General features: G+C 40.8%; 1 protein-coding gene across 1 annotated transcript in view; it reads left to right on the forward strand.

Annotated features, from left to right (window-relative positions):
- The window catches only part of Trpm6 (transient receptor potential cation channel subfamily M member 6), a 152,474-nt gene extending 140,389 nt beyond the window's left edge, over positions 1-12,085 (forward strand). Inside the window, exons 37-39 of the mRNA XM_021151275.2 lie at positions 3,617-3,668; positions 8,662-8,768; positions 11,578-12,085. Coding sequence (XP_021006934.1) covers positions 3,617-3,668; positions 8,662-8,768; positions 11,578-11,711 — 293 coding nt within the window. The 3' untranslated portion in view covers positions 11,712-12,085. The remainder of the gene's footprint in view (positions 1-3,616; positions 3,669-8,661; positions 8,769-11,577) is intronic.
- The last annotated feature ends 3,932 nt before the right edge of the window (positions 12,086-16,017 follow it).

Raw genomic sequence — 16,017 nt, forward strand, 5'->3', positions numbered from 1 at the left:
TTATTTGATAAAGCAATTTCTAGAAAAGGCACCCACGTAATCATGAACGCTGTTGCTACAAAGAGATACCTTGTTTGTATAGATGGAGTACAAGGACATTGGCCTTGCCAAGTTAGATAAGGTTCTATAAAAGTTTCTGGGCTTTCTCTGGGTTTTGCTAAAAAGAGGTCATCAGTAAATAGAGTAATTAGATATCAAATTATCTTACTTGTTCTGTATTTTCCAAATATCAGGAGAGACTGAGGTAAGATGGACTGGGTTGGGTGGCTCTTGTGTGGTGGGTTAATTACCCTAAGTGAATGTAGAGGACACTGAACTGATTGTCCATGGGGCTTCTCTCTTTCTCCACAGCTCATAAAGACTTTCTTCCATAGAACAACTCAAATCGTGTAGTTAGGAGTTAAGGTTTAACATATAAACATAAGTCAGTGGGTTAAACACTCTATGTTAGGTGTTCTGTATGTGTTAGGGAACACACTTTTGGGAAATGAGATAGAAACAAGGTTTTACCCGTGATAAGATAATATGTCACTTCATGAGAGGTTCTAGATAGAGTAAAGAAAATGAGAATAACAGCCGACATTTAAAGCTTCTTACGAGTCAGATACAGCGCACGGAATGCTCCCAGTAGCCCTCTCTGTTAAGGTCCTTTTAGATGACAAAACTGGGCTTCAAGGAGATTAAGGACAGTACCAGGCCTCACAGCCAGAATATGGTACAGCTTGGGGTGGAGCCTCTGTCCTCTGTGATTTCTACATCTCTAAAGAAGCCACAAGATATAAATGTTCTCTAATGAGATTTAGACAGATACCTTTTTTTTTTTTTTTGGAATCCTACAAATATTTTCATCTTTTTGAAATAATAATGTGTCTTCAGCCACTGTACCTAGTCCTGACTTAAATTTACACTTTACTTAGACATGGGCCTAAAACTTTAATCACTGTCATAAGCTCCAGGCTTTGAGTTCAGCCTGTGCTTAATTAAAACGCTAAAGGCTGTGCAGCTGTCGGCCTGGTGCTGGGATACACTTCTGCCTGTTATTCAGTTTATTCACTCCATGGTTGTAGGAAAGCAGGGGCTCTCTCAGCTGCTCCTTCTTGTCTATGGGACAAGAAAAAGCACAAAGAGCTCCTACCCATGGCTTTGAAAATGCAAGGGCTCAGCAAGGTCTGATTTTCACACTTCTCTTGTGTTTGTGTATCGGCCCAACTTTTTCTTATACTATTCAAACGCAGTGTGAAAAGTTGCCAGGCTAGGGCTTGCTAAAGAGTAGGTTCAGAGAGTCTATAAACATTGATGAGAAACTAAGTTCCATCTTATTGCCACAAACCCATAACTGTAATTCGCCATCTTCCATTATTATCTAGACCACGACCCACAGTGACATCTGTGATGTCATCTCTTGCAACTGTGATGCAAGAGGAACTGCAGATACTAACACAGCACCTCGGGATGCAGGCATATATTTCAAAAACATTCTTTGTAATGACCACTTGTTAGATATGCTAGTGGGTAGCAGACCCAAGTTAGAGCCTGTTATCAAATGTAGTAATAAAGAAGCATGTGCATATATTGTAATACAGTGGTAAAAATATGTTGATAACTTTTCCAGGATCATTGGTGTCCTTTATATGTTATATATGTAAGTGATATGTGTCAAAACATTCCTAGAGAAGGGCCCTTTAGTGTCACCAGGTTCACAGAGTCATGAAACAATCCCTTCCCCGCAATTGCTGTACCCCTGCTCTAGGCTCCAGGCTACTCCAAGGTATTTCCCTAAGGAAATCAGTTTCTTAACAGAAAAGCTACTAAGGATTAGAGTTTCCTGTGAAAGGTGTACTGTTCCAACAGAGAGAGACCACAGCAGAAATGTTTAAAAGATACTGCTTAGAAAATACAAGTTTTTTTTTTTTTGCTTTTAAAAAAGATTTATTTCTTAATCATTTTTATTTTAATCAAAATATAATTCTACTATTTCCTCCTGTTCCTTTCCTCCCTCCATCGTTTCCTTGGCCCCTTCCTCCAACCTTGCCTGTGTATCTCTGTCTCCATTCCCTTTCAAAATCATGGTCACTTTTTCTTTGAATATATATATATATATATATATATATACACATACATACATATATACACACACACATATATATGTATATATGCACAAGCATACAAATATAATATGCAGGGTCTATTTAATTTTGCTCATATGTCCACTAGGCATTAGGTAACCAATGTTTAAGCTTATCCCTGGAGAAGACTAATTCTCTCAGTAGTCCTTAGTTTTCTGTAGTTCTTTGTCTAGGGATGGGGTGTCTTGATAGTCCCCCCTTCCACTTTAACACAAAAGAACCTTTCTCAACAAGTAGCCATACATACAATAGTCTACCATTCATATGACTTTTGAATACTCACCCTAAAAAGCTAGTGTCTTTCAAGCAGAGAACAAAAGGCCTGGTTAGGGAATGGTCTCAGAAGTTGTTGCATATACCTAGTTGTCTCATTGGTGTCCCTAAACCATCATCACTGTTAGAAACGAGCCCCTCACCACACTTGAGCTGTAACAGAGGCTGACTCTGACTGTTGAACCTAGTTCTGATTAAGTTCAGCCTTAAACTGCACCCATGTTATCTCTGTATGCTTTGCTCTTTTCCTTTAAAAACTAAACTTTATTGAAGATACATCCCACACAGAGCATAAGCCTACACCTCAAAGAATCTTCACAACTGAACACCCAGGTGGAGTCAGCTCTCACATCAAGAATTTGGTGTCGTTTTATTCTACTGTTTATAAGTGCTATATATAGATACAGCGTTTGATGTGCCTCTTTGATGCATAGAGGCTGTACCTGCAAAACTTGCCAGGATCTCGACCTTGCTAAGCACCGATGGAGGCCATCTAAGGAGACCATGAACTAGAGGGAGGAACACAGCATTGCCCTAGCTTTAATCCTGTTATGGCCACTTCTGGGATAAGCAATCTTCGGCAAGCTTCTCAACCTCTTTGAACATCAATGTACTCATTGATGTAAATGAGGATAAGATGTAAATTGAGGATATGAGGATAATATTTTTCTTTCATGAGAATTAAAGAAAGTAAAACTAGATGCCTTAGTGCATACAACTGATAAAATGAATGGCAGATACATAGATCTACTGATAGATGACACTATCAGCGGGTCTTATGACATCACTAAAACACTAATTTGTGGCCAGGTGTTTATTAGTTCAGAGGGGGCTGTGTCAGGAGACACTGCATCCAATAACTTTCCTGAACAGCTTCCCTAGTCCCTTTAATGAGCATTGTATTTAACGTCCTTACTGTGGAGTGAATGAGACATGGTCTCAGTGTAGATCCAACTGGCCCAGAATTCACAATATAGTTCAGACTGGCCTTGAACTGATGACAATTCTCCTGCCTTAGCCACCCAAGTTCTGGGAGTGAGTCACTACATCTGGCTTGAGTATAACCTTCAGAAAAAAAAAAAAAGAAAGAAAGAAAAGAAAAGAAAAGAAAAGAAAAAAGAAAAACAGGAAAGAAAACAGAATTTGGTTATTATTTTTCTACCGTACTAAGAAAATGAACCCTTATTTGCTAAACGAATTTTGTTTCTTCTTTTGAGGTGTTGGAGAAAATTTGACAGATCCGTCTGTTATAAAGCCGGAAGACAAACAGTGAGTTGATTTATGTGTTATAATTTAGAAGAGTGGCTTCAATTTATTCTTGTTTCAAACATTATTTTTAATTGTCGCATACAATATACAGATTATATGTATCAATGTGTATCATGTAATGTTTTGTTACTTGCATAGATTACATAATGCTTAATGGTTCTTTTTTTTTTTTTAAAAACTTTTAAAAAAAAGCCAGATTTATTTTCATATCTNTGGGTGTTTTGCCCTAATGCATTTTTAAGAATTGTGTTTGAGTGCCTGGTTTCCATAGAAGCCAGGAGAGGGCGCCGGATCCCCTGGAACTGGTGTTAAAGACAGTTGTGAGCGCCATGTGGGTGTTGGAACTTGAACCCTAGTTCCTTTGGGAGAGCAGGACATTTTGAGTAGAGGTCTGTCTTAGTTTCTTGGAAGAATTTAAACACATATGTGCCTTTGATATTCCAGAAAAGTTTTCCAACAGTTACTGCACATCGCAATAAAACAAGATTTTTAGACTGAAATAAAGGCTTTTATATTTCAAACAAGATTCTCTAAGCCACTTCAATTAGGAAATGAGTAAAGAGAAGGCATGAAAATGAACTAAAGTTTGATTCTAGAGCTGGGTTAGGAAGCCTAAGGGGAGGCTAAAGGGTCAGTGCAGTCTCCAGATTTTGGTTGCAAATCCGACTCTTGAGTTTTCTGCTGGTCTAAACCTAAACCGCAGGGGAAAGGTGTGTGTTTGGCTTCCTCTTGGGAGTTTATTCTGACATAAAAACAATGCAGTAACAGAAGTAGCTTTCTCTTTTATTTTTTTCTTGTCTGCTCTGTTGGAATGGCTGCCTCTGTGCCCAGCCAGCCACTTTACAGGCAAGCCAAGGAAGAGGTGGGAATACCAAGTGCTGTCCTGTAACCACAGTATTAGAACTTAAAGCCACAGGGCTTAAATATGAGGCATCGGATTGTATAACTCAACCGGAGCCAACCGACACAGAGGGATGAGTCATTCACCCATCTTTTGAATTCTGGGGACATTTTCTGGTGTTTGGAGGACTTGGCACTAGGCCTTTTAGGTGTTAAAAGTGGAATGCAAAGAAGGGAGGGTTCTGATTGGCTGATGACTGGCCGCTATGGAGAACAGCAGTGGTTTTTAAGTGTGAGTTGCCATGGTGGTCCTTAGGAGAGCTTGTTAAAATGGACTGTTGCTGTAGTTTTGCCTGCAGAGTTTCTGATCTAGTTGTTTTGAGTTGGGGCCAAATGATTTGCATTTCTAACACATCTCAGGTGAGACTGATGCCGAGGGCTAAGGGTACTTTGAGAACCATGGGTCAAATAATTTTAATTCTTTTTGTTTGTTTGTTTGTTTTTGTTTTTTTGAGACAGGGTTTCTCTGTGTAGCTGGCTGTCCTGGAACTCACTTTGTAGACCAGGCTGACCTCGAACTCAGAAATCCGCCTGCCTCTGCCTCCCAAGTGCTGGGACTAAAGGTGTGCGTCACCACCGCCCAGCCAATAATTTTAATTCTTAAAGAACTACTTTTTAAACTGGGATGAAGTCTCATCAGTGTATAGCTCATGGTGACCTTGAGCTTTGGATCCTTGAGAGGAGCCTCTACCTCCTGAGGGCTGAGATTATACTACCAAGGCTGGGATAACATTATTCCTTTTTGGTCAAACTGAGGGCCTCTGCTTGGTTGCTGGGTCAGAGAAAACCCGTAGGGCTAAATAGATGGAAATTCCTGACCCAGTAAAACGTCGAAGTTTTACTTTTTTTCTTCTCCTGGATCTCATTTAATAATCACTTCTTTTTTGCACCATTCTTTGACTGAATGATTTTACGAAATGTGGGTTCAACCCATCCGCAGGGTCCTCTGAGAAGATGTTCATCTATTAAACAGATGCTTAGGTATTGTTGGCTCGGGTGGGCTCCGGTGGGCTCGGGAACATACAGATGATCCAGAGTGCTTCTGTACAGCACCCAACTCCTATGATATCTGTTTGACTATTGAGTCCATGTTGGATTTGTGGGTGTAATGAACTATTTTATTTTTTAGTTCAGCAGAGCCGAAGTGTTTTCAGCTAAGCATATTATTTCTTTAGCAGTCTTGTGTGCTCAAGGGCTTGTATTAGGAATTTATATTTCTCTATGAGAACTTTCTTTACAATTTTTTTTCCGTGCAGAGGTTTTGCATATGTAATGAACTGAGTTTATGTGTACTCTGCCTATTGTTCATTAAAAATTGACCTTGGCATATATCACTTAATATGACCTGAATGCTCCATCTTTTTAGAATCTCAGATTATATTATCCTACTTGACAGTTAGGTATGTAATTGCATTCTATAGGAAGTGGGTTTCAATTTCTATTAAGGTCACATGGGGAATTAGAAAGGCATGCTTAGGCTTGGCATTCTACTGCAGTGTCTGAATAGGGCCCTTGCCTCTGTACTTATTTTTTTTTTAAACTCCCTCAATGTAATTCTATAAAATGACTATGGCAGCTTTATTTTCCATGACTTGAGGACAGCCACTCCTGAAACGGATACAGTGGTTTCATTGTGGGAATGCTCAACTTTGTGTCTTTGGTTTTCACAATGACCTTAAGTTTGATTTTCTCTCAACTAATTAGTTCCATTAGAACTATATCTAATTAATCAATGATGCCCACAAGTGTGAAATCTTTGTTAAACAAAGTATGAGCCATAGGTCAACGTTGCCACCAGGGATATTGGTGGAATTGCATGGTCTCTGAGCCTTCTCTGTATCTAATGAGCCAGACTGTAAACCTTCATAAAATCTGGTGAACCAGCATAAATCCAAGTTTGAGGTGTACAGATTTAAGCAATTGATTTCACCCATGCAACAACTCTGTGTGTTAGGTTTGGTGTAACAGTTCACACATGAGAAAATTGAGACTCACTTAAGGTTCTAACTTTCTTGTGATGGAAAAGAATCAACAGAAGGGAACAGTTGTCTGTGAGATGGGATGAGGGCGTTAGAGAATAATTCTAATAGCCTTGCTCATACCTCCTCCCACTGTTCTAACTCTCCCTAACATGCCTCATTTATTGGTAGTTTGGGACTGTATCTTTTTAGCCTATTGCCAACTGCCTGATAGTTTTGAGCATTTGACAAGTATGAGCTGGTGGTGAGATGTTCTTTAGTGACTGTGTATAGAGGGCACTAATTGGACTTTCCTTGTTTGTAGAACCAAGCTACCACCTGCTTTCCCTGTGTTGTTAAAAAAAAAATCTGGAAAACAGCTAGTTGTGTTTTCTTTGCAATTTTAGTTATCTGAGACAGCAAGGCTTGGAGCATGCTGTGGAGTGTATATGCAAATCAAATGTCCCTACATCACTCTCTCCCTGCTCTGGGATTTTTGGTCCTGATATATAAATTTTGTAGTGATTTTGGTCATTTTATTTTAACTTTCACACAGCTCATAGAGGCAAATAGCTTCCATATCTTACTTGAAGGTATTATATCTTAGTTGGGAGTCTTTATGCCTTCCTGGGATGACAGAAATGGCTGGTAGGGGATGCAAACCAGTGAAAATTTCCAATGAGGTCACACAGAGACTCTAGAGTCTTTCATGCTAATGGCTGAATAAATACCTTCGTCTCTCACTTTATCAGATCCGAGAGTTCTGGTCTAAATACCAAGTGAGTCTGCTTTTTTTTTTTTTTTTGTGCCAACTTCAGTTTCACCTGACTAAGGTAGTGTCTCTCCAGCTGGACTGAAATCCAGGCATAGTTAACAAGAAGCAACTTCTACTGTGGGGTAAATACCATCAGAGCTCTGCCTTGTGAGAGTGATTGGGTGACGAGGAAAGTTAATCCCCAGTGTCTTTCCAGTCTGTCTTCCCAAGAGGCTTTCTCCACCTACCCGGCACAGAGCGGGAGGCAATCTGAGATCAAACTGACATCAGCCCTCATCCTGAGCTTGGCACATCTTCAGAGAGCCACTGTTCTTTGGCCAAAAGGAAGTGGAAATTGAGATAAATGTTTTAATCCTCCGGTGGAAAAAAAAAAAAGCCCATTTTTACACCATGTCCCTTTTGAAAAACCACATTCCTCAGAAGCCAAGTTTATTGTTTCCCTTTGTGATAGTCTCCTGTGCTTCCCCCCACCCCCCTTAAGACGTGGTATTTAAGAGCAGTAATTGAGTTCAGATTTTAAAATGTGCTGTTTCCACTATGCTCATCATTAAAATGAAGTATTAGCTTTCATAAGCTTTCTTTGGAGGCATTTCTGGTGTGCTCTGTCCTGGGTCATGCAGAGGGTCAAAGTCTGGAGAGTAATGGTTGTATGAGGAGCATGCCTAGAATCTGCTGAGGATCTTTATGTTAGAAAGTTCAAAACGTGTCTCAGAGATGCCAACACTACTTGTAATTAAGTCTGTTACTTACTCTGGGCATCTGCCTTCTCTTTCCACAAACTTTTTGGCTATTAGTTGTCTTGGCTTTCCACAAAGAACCCGGTTAAAACAGTTTGTAGAGTCAAAAGTAGCTTTTAAAAACCCAGGAGTCTAGGTGCTCTGGTGTCCAGTGAGGTGTTTGATTTGGGGAGAGTCATTTTTTCAGAAAAGGATTTGGGTGCAGAGCAGTGCACAGGCGTCTGTTTTAGAAGGTGTGTGCTACAGCAAAGTTATTCTACCCTTTACCTTTGGGGTGTTTTAGTAGAGCATATGATAATGAATGCCATTCTCTCACACCATATGCATTAAAAAGGGTTCCACTGTATTTTGTTTTAATGTACCACATCGAAAATTCACTCTTCTATCAGATTAGTGTTGGAATGAGTTTCACAGTAGGTCTTGGAGTTGGGTACAAAGATTGAAGTGCATTTGAATTTTAAATTTGCAAACCTAACATTGTTACTTCCCCAAAGTGCTCTGTTCTTTGTTGGCTCCTTTAAGTGGCTAGGTTACTAAGGGATACTGTTCGCCATCTCAGAGAATCCTAGTTGGACTCCTTTTTCTCAGCTGTGATCTAATTGATATTCTGATATTTCCTCTAGATCAAGAGGGATGGTGTTTGGACCGGCCAATTTAGGGGAAGATGCAATTAGAAGCTTCATTGCAAAACATCGCTGCAACTCCTGCTGTGGGAAGCTCAGACTGCCGGGTAAGCCGCGGTGACTCTGTGTCTCCCGAAGAACTCTCATAGAATAACAGTTATTATAACTCAGGATCGAGTCAAAATCTTAACCGCATTTTTATCTCACTCGCAGCCATTCACAAGCTTGACTTTCTGAGTGAAAAATTTCAAGTCTCAGGAGGGATTAAAAAAGGACAGGGATTTGCTTGAGGTTCTGCCAAAATGTGATAAAACAACCTGGGGCCCAAAGCTTGTCACAGTCAGCCCAGAGAAAAATGTTCCACCTACTTAAAGGGAATGAAACAGGACGAAGGCCCCTCTCTTCCCTTCCAATGTCCTGTTTGCTTGCAGATGGCATGCCTGTAGCATTTTTATTCGGTTCCAGCTTACCCATTGGGCACCGGAGAGGGTGTGGCTCAGAGAGAAGAAAGGCTGTCAGTTAAAGCACTACTTTAAGCTGTAACAACCACTGCTTTATTCCCTCGTTTGTTTGTTTGTTTTACAGCAGTGGGCTTAGAACCCAGTACTCTGTCGTGCTAGTGGGCACTCTACTACTGGGCTACATTCCCAGCCCCCACACCTGCCACATTAAATTTTGATTGCAGTGTGTGTGTGTGTGTGTGTGTGTGTGTGTGCTTGAGAAATTCTGGCTCTGCTGGAGTCTATTTGTCCTTCTCAGAAAGGAGGCTTGCTGTCTGCTTAACTCTTTCCTGGGTCACAGCAACTGTCTTCTTACCCTGGAATTTCACATATCGAAAGGTGCAGTCCTGAGTGGGGTATTGTGGCTACACCTATAGCTGAAGATGTTGCAGAGGCAGAGGCAGGAGGCTCACCATAGTCCAGGAACTCATGGTCAACTTGATCAACATAGGCCATAGGCACTTTGTCTCTCTGTCCCTCCCTCCCTCCCTCCCTCCCTCCCTCCTATGTACTTCCATAACAAAGATGGGCAATTTCTAATTCTGTTGAAATTGAGGGAGGCTTTTGTGAGCAAGACTTAACCAAGGAAAGGGATTAGAATTAGGCTTCTGGGTCTTCTTTCCTCCATCAGTCAAAATAGAGTGTGTCATCATGCAGGGGCAGATATGGAAGAAGAATGCCTGAGGAGCAAAGAAGGAGGCTCTATTCTCCTAACTGAGCTCGTGGCCGATGGTCAAAGAGATCACTGTACAACACTGTGCAACACTGTGCCCTGCATTGGTCATCAGGAACCCAGGCAGGGGTTGGGGCTGGGCTGAGGGATATCAGAACTCTAGGCAGGGAGGCAGGAGCTCGTGAACATCTGACTCATCCCTCAGTTGTGGCCTGGAATCCACTCAGGAATCTTCACTCTTAGGCACTGGACTCTGCCCTGTCTGACTCACTGTAGCCCGGACAGGGCAGCTTCTATGCTCAAAGACCCAGGACTGTATCTGATCATCTAGGAGCCAGGCAGGCTCGAGACATTACTCATAGCTTCCAACCTTTGGGCCTAGTTAACTGTTGACTATGGTGTAGGGTTCATGTTTATATGTTGGCATGCCATGATAGGCTGGAAGCCTTGTGGCTTTTCTTCCTCCACATGTGGAGTCTGGGGATCGAACTCTGGGCACAAAGCGTGACAGCAAGCATGTTTAGTTTGGAGAAGAGAATAAGAAGTACCTTTACTTTTTATGTTTTATTTATTTTTAAAGCAGAGGCAGGTTAAGACCATGCATAAGAATCTGAAATCTTGGCCCAGGTAGGGTCATGGAGCCCTGTTCTGCTTTCCACTGAATATAAGGCATTGACCTTTAACATCTTCATCTGCAAGCAAGAGATAATTGTATCTGACACAAAGTTGAGATAAGGATTTATTTTTATGTAAATTATCAATAAATGTTGGTTATATTATTAAATATATATTAGTATACATACCTATGAGTTCATTTTTTTATGTAGAAAAATCACCATTTAACATTAAAAATTAAACCAAGAAATATGAATTTTTCCTCCTGGTACCAGAGGTTAAGCTCAGGGCTTCACACATCCACCCCAGCTACATGCTCTCGCCCTGAGTGATACCCTTGGTTCCCTAATGCTGGCACCCACAGTGTCTAGCCCATGAGCCCTGTTAGCTCAAGGCTAACAAATTAAAGGAAGGAAGAAGGCTGCACTCACATAACTGCCCATGATGTGAATTCACAGTGAATGGGCAAAGAGGTCAATGCACAGCACTGTGTCCTCTGGGCTGGTCATCAGGAACCCAGGAAGGGGTTAGGGCTGGGCTGAAGTCCATCAGTAAAGGAGGCAGGACCTGGTGAATGTTTCAATCATCCCGAAGCTGCAGCCTGAAATCTGATCATGAATCACAGCATAAAAAGATGCCTGTCACATTTAATGTCATTTTTCCTATAGCCAGTCTTCCCAAAGCTTACCCCGTTGGCCATGTTTTTAACTTTCCTTTGTAAGCAGAAGAGGCAAGGCTTGGGAAACGTCTGAAATGATCCTGAGATGGTGAAACCTTTGTAGGTAGCCGGAGAACTTTCTTGCAACTGTTTCAACCCATCCCTCTGATCCTTCTTAAGGTTCCCATTTCATAGTGGACCTCACTTAACTTGGGTCAGTCACATCTTCTCTCCCTACTAGATGGTGGCCTGTGCCTCACACCATGACAGCATATGGAGTTAGAGTTTCACATAGTCATGGGATGCAGAGAGCCTGGGTTTAGATATGGTTGAATGTTTGGAATCCATATGCCCAAGTCCTGGGGCAGCAGAGATTCCCTGAACCCTTTGACTAAGCCTGATGTCCAGTCCACCTGCATGAATCAATGTGATCTATGTCATCTACTGAAACTATCTTGCTTTCTTTGTAGATTTAAAAAGGAATGATTACTCCCTTTCAAGGGCACACTGCAACTTGGGATTTGGGCAAACCATTGAACCAGCTGAGGAGCTTCCAGAAAGAGACAAAAATAGAAGTTCCCTGGAAGATCACACACGCCTTTAAAAAGATGATGAAGGAAGACGATGGTCCTTTAGCTCCTTCTGCCATGACTTCTATAGTGATGGACATAGACTGGCATGATCCTGACTATGTCAGAATCTCCATCACAATAACTTTACAATGTGGACCTCCCTGGAAGTGCCCTCTGAGCCTCATCTCCCACTGCCTAGAAGGCACAGTGCATAATGGAGGGGTTCTCCTGGGTATTGACTTCTGAGAAGAATGTGTGGCATGCATTCTCATCTCCCGGTTCTGCATGAAGATGCTAGATGAGTCAGTTGGGAATACTTTCCTCTATACCTCATTGCTTCAGCTGGCCACTTGGAGTAGAATGCTGTGCACTAACGAACTAGGGAATAAATTAATTTATTTTCTCACTGCGTTTGAAGACTTTGTCCTCACTGTTATTCATGATTTCATCCAAGGGTTGTACATATACCTACCTATACATATGTGTTTTCTTCTTCCCTCTTTAGCAATGTAAGTTGTGAAAACAACAAAAACAACAAGGAAAATCCTGGGATGGGTGTCTGTTGGCCAAGGCTGGAGCATCTATAGCCATAACAAGGTCATGTCCTGGTGCACTCTAGATGTATTGGAGCATTGTTATCAAATCACATGATGCTTGGAATTTTTCAGTTTCTCTGAATGAAATGAAAGCAGAAATCCAAACCATTTTTTTCTTACATCTTTTTATTGCGCGGGGTGTGTGGGGGGTAGGTAATCCTGGAAACTATTAAGAAAGGCTTCGCTTTATTAAGCTCAGAAACACTATGGCCAGAGACCCTTACCAGTCTCTGTTCATCCTTTTCCTCGCAATACTGTTTCATATCACATCTATTTTCTCCTTGGCCAGTCCTGTAGGGGAAAGATACTGAACTGCATTGTAGGTATTTTGCTCCTTCCATTGTAGAATTCTGACAACTAAGTCCTGAGAAATTTGCCTTCTAGATGGGTCCTGTACCCTCCCTGTTCAAACAGAAGGCTTCGATTAGAATAAGAGAATTAGGGCAAATAAGAAGACATGCATATTCTAGCATCTTGGAGGGACAATGACCTGCACAATTCTTTTCTAGGTGCAGAGCCTTGGTCATGGGTGGGATGTGGATGTAAGAGTCTAAGGAGAAGGCGAGGTCAGGAAGTTCTTGTGCAGGAATCTAGTGTTCAGGGACTTCTTTCCAAAGGCATTTATGTATCTCTAGATTCTGAGTGGCATCTATCCTTTGCTGTCTTAGAGCTCTTTGCATCTCTGAGGCATGAGATTAGATATAATTTGGGGGTATTCCTTACTCTGTGGCTTTGCAAGTCAAATGCTGGACAATCAGGAGTTTCCAATAGCCATCCAGTCAGTGCATGATTTTGTTGTTGACTGTTGTTTTAGATGAGAGATAACACTCTGGTTTTAGAAGTGATGATGTATGCCTTTGTCAGGTTTTCTTAGGCTTCTCACTAGATGAAGCAAAAGGCACAGCTCATGGTGGGAGGTCAACAATACTTTTTAAAAGAAATAAAACAATCTTCAAATGATAGTGGATTGCATTCACTAGGTAATAAATCAGATTTACATTTTTAACCTAGAAGGAGATGACGACCGACTCCTTGAGAGCCAGTATGATTCTTTTGATGTCTCTCTGTTTTAATTTCCTAGGAAATAGCTTTTAACAACCTATACCTTGTCTATTGAATTCTTAACCAGTTCTTACCCTTATCACCATGGGTGATAACGCCCTAGTGCGGTCCTTTACTGGTGACTATTGAAATGAGATGATAACTTCCCAGAAAGTGCCTCGAAATAATCATCACTTTATTACCCTTTGAAAAGAAGATTGATAGAAAAGTCATTTGAAAGATGGTTCATTACCATGCCCCAGTAAGATTTCTTTACTCACAGCTCACCAAAGCACGAGAAAGGGAGGATTATTCTCTGAGGTCGGAATTTGAAGGCTGTGTGTTTTGCCTCTTTGAAGTCTTGGTATTTAATTTTCTGTAGTCATTTCTTGGGCAATTTTCTAAGAAACTAGTTGAAGCTAATTTATCATAAGTTAAAGTCAAATGACAGAAAAGATTTTTTTCCCCCTTAACAGCATTTTATACCACAGAGGTTAGCTTCTGAAGGAAATTGAGACTTAAATAGCATTTCAAATCTCCAGCCACATGGGTGGGGACAGAAAATAGCAAGGATTCAGGAAGACACACTGGCTTTGCAGTTAACACAATAGTTATTTATTATTTATTTTTGCCTTTTCCTTGTAGACCAGTATGTGCAGATAAGACATATCCCTCCTCTTTTTTTTTTTTTTTAAATTCTCTCCTAAAAATACTTAGATATGTTGCTTAATTTTTCAAAGAGAGACATGTCATCCTCACGGGACCATACACATTGGTCTCTACCATTTCAGACTTTTAATACAAGTTTATATAATTTGTTTAACCTTTCTGTTAACCCTCAACTCTGAAATGGAGTTGAAGATACTTAACTTCTAAATGAACGTGAATGGTAATGAGATAGCATTTAGACTATCCTCTGAGAATATCACTTAAAACGCTTCTTGTGAGCCTGGAATCCAGTTCAATAAATAGTGAGAGGCTTTCATTTTGGTATGGTCTGATCATTATTGAGTATTTACAGATGGGACTCAGTGGACCTGTTGTTTCTTCACAAGCACAAAGGCGTTCCTGCTCTTTCTCCTTTTCTAGAGAGAAGAGTCTCACTCATGGCTCCCCCTCCCTTTTTTTTTTTTTTTTTTTTGCTTTCAAGATTAATTATACAGTTTCAAATCAGGAAACACCTCCCCCACTTCACAGCAGCTCTCTTTCCTTTGCTCTTTGCAGGATCAAGACTTACCTGTCTTGTTTGTTCTGCCCTCCTCTTCCTGCATTCTAGGACAAGAAATGGAGCCCCAAGTGGCACCACCTGAGGTGTTATTTTTGGAGGCATGAAAAGAAAGAGGATACAGTTTGATGTTTGCAAAGCAATGTTTTTATTTTTTTCACATTTTTATTAGCCATGATTTAAATTTTGCCAGTACAGAACTGGTTGGTAATAAGAAAAGTTTGGTCTGTCACTCACCCACATCTTCTTTCAGCAACTAACATCCTTTAGAGCTTTCATCTCCTCCAAGGGAACATTTACTGGAGACCCTTAGAAATTCTATCTATTGAATTAGTTACAAAGCTCTTGCAATTATTATGGCAGAAACTGTTCTGCTAATGACTGTCTAAATGTGGATGTAACAGTTGCCTTTTGTTGGAAGGATTTGGGGAGACTCTTCATTGGCATCATGGGCTTGTACTTTAGCTTCTAATGAATCTTTTGCTCTGTATCTTATTGGTAACCAAGCAACCGATCACAGAGCCTTGGGATGCTTTGGTAACAAGTTCAGTGTGTTGCCATGATTTTATAATTCCCACATCACCCTTGGAATTGTGTGGATGAAGACTAGGGGAAGCAGAGGTGGTGGGTGGAGGGGCACTGATCAAGCCTGTGACTGCCATCGGTGAGGTTACAGTGTCATGGATGGTGTCAGAGCTGGTGAATGGTTTCTCTGAGAAAGAGGTGTGTTTGGAAGATTATATGCCTGTTGCAGATAGAAACAACATAAGATGAAATACTGTTTACTGCTAGAGGATTTCTGGGAATATTTAGGAATAGTGTGGGAAGAGAGCTGTGGTGAGAATCATCATTTCATTTATAGTTTTATATTATTGTTCAGTGTCCCATTCTAGCAATGTTTTACAAGTGTTTCTATATTGTACTACATGAAGATTAAATTTAATAGATGAAATCTCATCTGACATCAAGCATTTTTCCAAAGAAATGAGGAATTTGCAACATAGAGATCATCATTTGTGGGCAGTAAAAATCGTAGTGATGGCATCATTATTATAGGTAATGCAGGGGCATTCCTCATCTACCAGGCACTGTGTGATGTGTGCATTGTGCATTGCATCTGTACAATGATCTGACCCATCAGATCATTGTGTGCAGTGTATAGTTTGGAAACCACTACTTATAAATGAGTTAGGACACTGACTGCCATCATCACCCCAAAGAGAACTGAGATTTGCACCTGCAGCAAATCAGTGATATTGTAACTTATATTGTCCTAGACAGTATGGTGATATCTTGTGAAGGTCTGAAACATAGATTTGAAATTTGAGGTCTAATTTGGGTGTAGAGATAGGAAAGTCCAAATTGGGATTGTAGAATGCTTCCTGGCATCAGTTTTCTATCTTATGCGTTATTGAGTTCGGTTCTCCATTTTTCAGGCCCGCTGTGATCATTGTAAGTCTCTGGGACAGCCAGGTC

Source organism: Mus caroli, chromosome 19, assembly GCF_900094665.2.
Source record: "Mus caroli chromosome 19, CAROLI_EIJ_v1.1, whole genome shotgun sequence".
Taxonomy (NCBI): domain Eukaryota; kingdom Metazoa; phylum Chordata; class Mammalia; order Rodentia; family Muridae; genus Mus; species Mus caroli.